Here is a 7,932-nt window from a genome sequence, read left to right as displayed (position 1 = left end):
CATAAAACATATAAGGATGTCTCTATAAAAGAGAAACAACCAAGAATGATTTTGTCCCATATCGAAAGTGGAACATAAAACATTCAAGGATGTCTCTATAAAAGAGAAACAACCAAGAATGAGTTTGTCTCACATCGAAAGTGGAACATAAAACATTCAAGGATGTCTCTATAAAAGAGAAACAACCAAGAATGGTTTTATAAATTCTCAAGCCCATCAAATATATATGGGCTATTACGAATTTCTTGTATTCATTTGTTTGTAAAAATTGATTTTAAATATTAAAATTAATTTTTATAAATAATTTTTTAAAAAAAATTCAGTTGAACCGGCGGTTTTAACCGTTGAACGGTTGAACCACCGGTTCAAACCGGTAAACCGCGGGTTTTGAACCGCCGGTTCACGGTTCACGCATCCTTCTACCCTGAACCGGCCCGTTGGAACCGGCAACCTGCCGGACGGTTCAAACCGCCGGTTAACCGCCGGGCCGGTTCAATTTGTGCACACCTAGAAATGGACTTTCATTAAAGTGGTTAAATAAGGAGAAAAATGCAAAATAAATGAAATAGCCGATTTCATTTTTTTTTGGCTCCCACTTCCCTCCACATCTATCCGAACCAAAATTCCCTCCCTCCCTTCCTCCCCCCTGTCCTCGTTTTCTACTCCCCCTACCCACCTCGCACACTTCACACACTCATCAAAACCCTCATTTCTCCTCTCTAAACCCCCCCTTCAATTTCGATTCCTACGATCCGATTCGATTTCACACTACCCATGGCCGCTCGTGCTACCCCCAGCCGTGACGCCGCGGCGACGCCTCCTGCCGCGCCGCCCTCGAATGGCCAGATCCTGCACCACCAGCCGCCGTCGATCAGGCGCCATCTCCCGTTCTCCTCCATGAATCCTCCCTTCGCTTCTCCCCACGACTACCACCGCTTCTCAACCCCGGGTCGCGCCGCCGATCACCTCTCTGAAGCTCTAGTTATCAAGTCTCCTGTACGATTACGGTTTTTCTCCCTGTGTTTTTATTATATCTCTCAATTTCGCTCAATGCTGTGCTATTAATTTCCGAGTGAATGCTGGATATGTTTTTATTGAACGCGCACTTGCTTAATTTAAGCGATTCAAATCCCTTGGTGCTAGGATTTGTAGATTTGTTTTTTTTGGATCCGTACGTTTTATTATCGGAAAAAGAGGAAACGATTTACTATCCTTAACATGGAATATGAGTTGCTCCTGCAGATATTGTCAGTTTGATGCCTCAAATGTACTTCGTATTTATTGAATTCTTCTCCGTAAAAGTTGTGGCAGCCATTCATGAATGCTTCTAAATAAATCCACATTACTTTTGGTTTGAGTGTTCTACATCAAAAACCATATAGCAACAGAATTGCTTACAGCATGTGCATTGTATTTTATGTTTTGCATTTGCTGATTTTAGTTTTTACAATGGTTCTCCCAGCCTTTGAAGCGGAAGAATGTGTATCAAAATAATGAAGTTGAGTCCAGTGAGTGGGCAGCAAGTACAGTGCATAGGGATATCGCTAATAACCCTCTCCGTACACCAGTGTCTGCTAAAGGAGGAAGGCCTAATTGCCGGTCAAAGGCCGGTAAGAACAATAGAGCCTTACCTTCCACCCCCATATCTAATTCTGGTGAGATATTTTTCTCTTATTGTCATTGTTTACATTTCTCAAATCAAATAATTGAAATGGTGCTATTTCTCTTCTCAACAAATCATTTGAAGTTCATGATAATTTCTTTGGTACTAGTAGCCCTAATAATATTGTCATTGCATGAATTTTGCAGATGCTCCTTCCCCTCTCACGCCTACTGGCTGCCGCTTTGATAGCTCCTTGAGTAATATCATACTCAAAATTTGCACGACTATTTTAGACTGTGTCATACAATTGTAATGTTAATTGGTATCCGCTATGCTTCTCAGGTCTATTGACTAAGAAATTTATCGCTTTGATAAAGCATGCGGAGGATGGTGAACTCGATCTAAACAAGGCAGCGGACACTTTGCAGGTTATTGCGCTTGAGCTAGCATCCCTTGGCTAAGTCTAAGAAACTTATTGAATTTTAACTATGCAGGTCCAGAAGAGACGTATCTATGACATAACCAATGTCCTTGAAGGGATTGGCCTTATTGAAAAGAAGCTGAAAAACAGAATACATTGGAAGTAAGTCAGTTTAGACTCTGAGCACTACTAGACAATAGGTTTCCTAATCAATGTAGGGAATGGCAATAACATCAAGAACTTAATGAGCCTGGTTGCTTGACAGGAGACTCGATTCTTCAAGACCTGGAGAAGTGGACAAGGATGGTACTCTTCTGCATGTATGTAGAGAAGGAAAACTTGTCTTGAATGATATTTCTTATATTTATTTTGTTGGTATTTATGCTGGTTGTCTCTTGTTTCTTCTGCAGGCAGAAATTGAGAACCTTTCAATGGAAGAGAGAAGTTTGGACGACCGAATACGGTTTTTTTTTCTTGCCAATCACTAAACTTTTAAGGAACTTGATGATGCCCCTCATTATTTCTAATATCGCGGTTCTTCAAAAACATTATAGGCAAATGCAGGAAAGGTTGGGAAATTTGATTGAAGATGAACATAATCAGAGGTAGTAATTGGCTAAAGTTTTAAATTACTTTTCCTGAATAGAGGTGAAAGGTTTCACAGTAATATCTTAATTTGTGACTTTTGTAGATGGCTTTTTGTGACTGAAGATGACATAAAAAGCTTACCTTGCTTCCAGGTTCTTATCTTGTCCTTCAATGCTGTTTAGTTCAACAAATACTTTTCTTGTGATGCTTAAACTCTTTAGTTTTGATTCTGACAGAATGAAACCTTGATAGCAATCAAAGCACCCCACGGGACCACCCTTGAAGTCCCAGATCCTGATGAGGTATGTATATATGACTAATGAGCTTGCTCAATAGCCAATATGCATTACAGCTGTTTTAATAATTTAGAAATTCCATATCCTGTGCATAGGCTGTTGATTATCCACAAAGGAGATATAGAATTATTCTTAGAAGTGCAATGGGTGCTATTGATGTTTACCTTGTGAGGTATCAGTCTTAACTTTTGACACCTGCTAAGACCCTTTACAATCTCCACAAATTATTGTTTTCTCTTTTCCATTTTTGAAGTATTTCTGTTTTTATAGCCAATTTGAGGAAAAGTTTGAAGAGGTGAATGGAGTTGGAGATTCGACAAATTTCCCTGTTGCCTCAAGTTCAGAGGCACATGAGAACATAGCAGTGGAGAGATCATCCATGTCACATGGTTCACCACAGGTTGAAACTCAGGCGCAAGATAGCCATGAACTTAACTCTGTGTATGATTCACATCAAGAATTTGCTGGAGGAATGACTAAGATTATCCCCTCAAATATTGATGTAAGTGTGGTTCTTTTGAATGCTCACATTTATGTGGCTTTTAGTAGATTTCCTAATCAAGATTAGCAAAACTGTTTGACATTTTCTTGTCGCTCTCCCTTTTTGGGAATTTGTATTACTATGACTAGGACTGAAACGTCCATTAATGACCTTTTATCTTGTAGAAATAACCTGATATTTCAACACTATCTCAGAAATTAATTTGACTCAGCTGCTGTGGAGTCACAAACTAAGATAGTGGGAACCAAGTTCCTGTGCAGTTGTTTATGATCATCCATAAAATTCCATTTACTTCTCCCCTAGCTTGTTTTTCTAGCTTGATATGTTTTACATTGATCATGCATATTTTTTTTATTAATTTTGTACATTTAGTTTTTGCAGTTTGGATGCATCTATAATCTGTGTTTCAATAAATGTGTTCATTCTAAAGGTGTTTTCTGTTTGTTACAGAACGATGCAGACTATTGGCTTTTATCAGATGCAGCAGGCATCAGCATGACAGACTTGTGGAAGACGGATTGTAACCTTCTGCTGATTATGTTCATACATATATTTTTCTTTTTTTAAAAAACTTACTCTGAAGCTGAATTCTTTTATAATCTTCTGCAGCTGGCGTGGAGTGGAATGATGTAAACATGCTGCACGATGAGTTGGAAATGGCTGCTATTAGCACACCAAGAGCACATGTTCCTTCATCTATTGATACTAATGTACACCCTGTTAATAATGATGTCCAACCTAGGTGATTCACTACAATTTGTGAGGGCGTGCGAGAAGACTCCCTCCCAATTCAGATGGTAAAACACGTCAATGCCTGCTGCATTGTGATGCTCATCTCTAGTTATACTTGAAGACATTTCATGCTTTTGGCAATGGAGGACTTAATGAATTGTAGAAGAGGCCGTGCAAGAGAAAAACAAGATGGGAGAGCACTGGGAACTAAGTGGCTCTCGAATATACCGTTGGGCGTTGGAGAATCACAAGACCTCCACAGGTGAATAATCAATCAATTTTGCCATTTTCATTAGATTTAGTAAATTGTCTGAGGTGAGGCTAGGGTGTAACATGAGCTAATTTAAGAATATAGAACTGGAACTGGGTCTGGATTATTTACTTGCATGTCTTGATCTCTTGATTCAATTTGACAATGCCTTGGAAGAAAGAAAAATGTATGATTGTATACCTTGTTATGAACTGATTTAATTTCGATAGTTATGAACTAATTTTAGTCAACAATAAGATAGATCAGGTTTCTTTACAATGTTCAACACCAAGATATGCATAAAATTAAGTGTTGTAACGTTTTTACGTTGCTACCTAAATGTATAGGCAGTATGCATTTGTGTGAACAGTCTTTGCTGATTAAAATGTACTTCTCCCGTCCCTCAATATAAGTCCCACTTTGATTTGACACGAGTTTTAAGTAATGTAAAGAAAAGTGGTATGAAAAAGTTCATGGAATGTGCGTTCTATTTTTATATATTAGTATTAGTATTATAATAAAATGTGAGTAAAAATGAGTTAGTGGAATTAGCGTAGGGAATTCGATCGGTTCTGTTAGAATCGACCCAACTTGACCCAACAACCCGGTTAACCGATATCAAAAGTAACCTAGATTAAAGAACCAGAATCGAAACTGAATTGGCCTCGGCTTGGGTCGGTTCCTAACCGGACAGGGTCTGTTCAGTTTCGGTTAACCGAACCGGAACTGAAATTAAAAAAAAAAATTGTGTGGTTCATAGGTATCGATCACTGCATAGGAAAAATGCCCACCCTAGCCACCACTAGTGCTAAATTGAATTTTTTGTATTTATATTTGTAGAAAGAATTATGTATGTACTTTGTATTAGAAATTAAAAAAATTAAAAACAACCTATTTATAATATGCTTAGTCCAACAAAATAAAATTTTTTACAACCTGCTTAATGCAAAAATTGAAATATTTTAAAAAGTAAACAACTCCAAGTTCAAGGCTTCCAAACCAACAAGATGAATCAATCAAAGTACACAACCTACTTATAATATGCTTAATCCAAAGTTAAAATATTTAAAAACAAAGTTTACAACTTGTTCAATCCAAAAGTTGAAATATTAAAAAAGTAAACAACTCCAAGTTCAAAGTTTCCAAAACAACAATTCAATTCATCAAAGTTTACAACCTACTCAATTCAACAACCATTCAAAGTTCAAATTTTCAAAAGAAAACCTCTAAGTTCAATATTTCCAAATTCCAAAACAAATGCATGACAAATTTAACTTTGATCATGATCACTTGAATAAGTTCTTTCCAATACTCCCAATTATGCATATGTATCTGCATTGTCCAATGGCCATGTCACTTTGCCATCCTTATGGAGTGCCTCCACCGCTGTAAAAAAAATATAGAATTAAAGAAAATGAGTTAAAAATGAAGAATAAATAAGTATATTAGTAAATAGCAATGAATTACTCACTTTCATAGTATTGCTTTCTCAAAAATGATATTGGTTCTCCTTCTTCTTCCATGAGATCGACAGAACTAGAACTAGACCTCAACCAATCTTAAGATCATATCAAAGCTTCTACTATTTTCGGTGCCAAAGAGTTTCTAAATATCAAAAGCACATGCCCCCCATGCTGAATGCCGACTCAGAAGCAACGTGATATAAGAATAGCAAGGATATCTTTAGCCATCTCTGATAGAATAGGAAAAGAAATGTTGTATTTCTTCCAACATATAAAAATGTCAAAATGCTCATGTTCACTGGCCTTGTATTGCTTTTCTGCGAAGTAACGAATGAGCTTTGAGCTACCATCTTCATCGTCATCATCCTCACTAGCAACATAGAGAATGTTACAAGAACTTTTACCAAGAAATCGTAGATCAGTCGATCTATTCGACATTTGGGTAGTTGAAGCTGTTCGTGGTTGTGTTTGGTCAGCCATTGGAGTGAGTTCTCTCTTGTACAACTCAAATAAGTTAAAGATTGACTTTCTCAACTCCTCTGCCAACTCATTTGCCCATGCGTCACCATACACCGTCTTCAAACAATACTGCACATGTTTCATCTTTTGTTCAACATTGCAGCAATGTAAAGAATTTTGTTCATGTTTTGGATTAAACTCATATTCCTCTAACCAATACTTACCAAGCTTTTCCATATCTTTTTGGCCATTTATTTATCCTCAACATCTTCATCATTCTCCAACATTTTTATGATAATGAATAAGTCACACATCTCCATAAAAAATGAATGTGATGTGGCATACGTGGTGCCAAAGACGAGACGAGTCATATCATAAAACGATTAGAGAAAACTACACATCTTCCTCACTTCGATCCAATCTTCTTCTCCAGGTACGCCAAGAGGTCGTTGTGTTTCAGGTTTCTCAAATCTCTACCAAACTAGGGAGTGACGTTGCTGAACATCTTCATAGCCGGCTCATATGGCAATGTCGTCTCGAGCATTAAGTGAGTCAAGTTCCATCAAGTAGGCACATCTTGACACAATAATTTTTTGGTATCAACCTTACATACCTTGGCTATTTATTGAAGGCCTTAGACCTAGCTGATGAATCTTTTATCCATTTCACGACTTCTCTAACTCGTACAACAGCCATGCCTATTTGTTTCATGCCGTTTTCGACAACAAGTTAATTACATGTGCAACACACCTCTGATGAAAATATTACCCATCGACAACAAGCATGCTTCTCGCATTGAAAGTGGACTTCATTTCCTTGATTGCTACACCATTGTTTTTAGCATTGTCCATGGTGCAATAAAAAAGCCTCTGTATGCGCCAGTTCGTAAGAGCCTTTATCAACACCTTAGTAATATCATCCCCATATGACTAGTAATGTCAAAGAAGCTGATTATTTTCTTATGCAGCCTCCATTCCTTGTCGATGAAATGTGATGTAACACAAATAAAGCTTGTGTTATTGACTCCATTCCAACGGTCAGTGGTAATTGATACTCTACCCATGCTTGGTATGGAGAAAACCACTTTCAATAGTTTGCCCTCCTCTAGAAACATCTTCACACAATCAGATCTTATTGTGTATCTGCTAGGGATCTTAAAGTTTGGTAACATGTCACGATAGAATAAACGAAATCTCTCTCATTCCACGCATCTGAATTGTTGTTCACCAAGAATAATCATCCTGCATAAAGCGTATCTACCCTTTTCTTGGATGTATTGTCGCGATTCATCTTAGCTGAGCGGTGTTTGATTCTTTTCCGCTTCATGTTTCTTCAAACATGAAGCATAATGCTTCCACATCGCGGATATGCCATTGTTCTTTGGATCAGCTGCTATCAACTTTTTACACAATTTACATTTTCATTTTTGAATTAAATCTTCAATCCTCTATCAAATTCTTTCCATATATCCAACCTCACTATGTATTTACGCTTTTTTGATGCCTTCGGCGCCATTCCCTCTTCCTCTCCCTCGAGCGCTTGTTCTTCAATTTCGATATCTTCAAGCATATCGAGGTTTGGTTGATTGCTCCCTATGTCTTGGGTGAATGACACTAAT

General features: G+C 37.6%; 1 protein-coding gene across 1 annotated transcript; it reads left to right on the top strand.

Moving 5' to 3' along the window:
• The first annotated feature begins 623 nt into the window (after positions 1-623).
• On the top strand, positions 624-4,613 carry LOC121797319 (transcription factor E2FA-like). Its single transcript, XM_042196070.1, has 14 exons — positions 624-996; positions 1,463-1,655; positions 1,810-1,860; positions 1,946-2,031; positions 2,098-2,186; positions 2,290-2,344; positions 2,435-2,487; positions 2,579-2,629; positions 2,716-2,764; positions 2,849-2,914; positions 3,004-3,080; positions 3,179-3,410; positions 3,861-3,930; positions 4,020-4,613. Exons 1-14 carry the CDS (start codon positions 775-777, stop codon positions 4,154-4,156), a joined length of 1,431 nt encoding a protein of 476 aa, XP_042052004.1. The 5' UTR covers positions 624-774; the 3' UTR covers positions 4,157-4,613.
• Positions 4,614-7,932: the final 3,319 nt, after the last annotated feature.

This window comes from Salvia splendens, chromosome 3, assembly GCF_004379255.2.
Source record: "Salvia splendens isolate huo1 chromosome 3, SspV2, whole genome shotgun sequence".
NCBI classification, from domain to species: domain Eukaryota; kingdom Viridiplantae; phylum Streptophyta; class Magnoliopsida; order Lamiales; family Lamiaceae; genus Salvia; species Salvia splendens.
This window is presented reverse-complemented; position numbering and strand designations above follow the sequence as displayed.

What these genes read in the sequence shown, in the direction of transcription:
- LOC121797319 (XM_042196070.1), top strand. Translation starts at nt 775, where the DNA reads ATGGCCGCTCGTGCTACCCCCAGCCGTGACGCCGCGGCGACGCCTCCT. An exon ending in CCGCTTTGATAGCTCCTTGA is followed by an intron (nt 1,861 to 1,945) that starts GTAATATCATAC and finishes TATGCTTCTCAG; the next exon opens with GTCTATTGACTAAGAAATTT. An exon ending in ATTGATGTTTACCTTGTGAG is followed by an intron (nt 3,081 to 3,178) that starts GTATCAGTCTTA and finishes CTGTTTTTATAG; the next exon opens with CCAATTTGAGGAAAAGTTTG.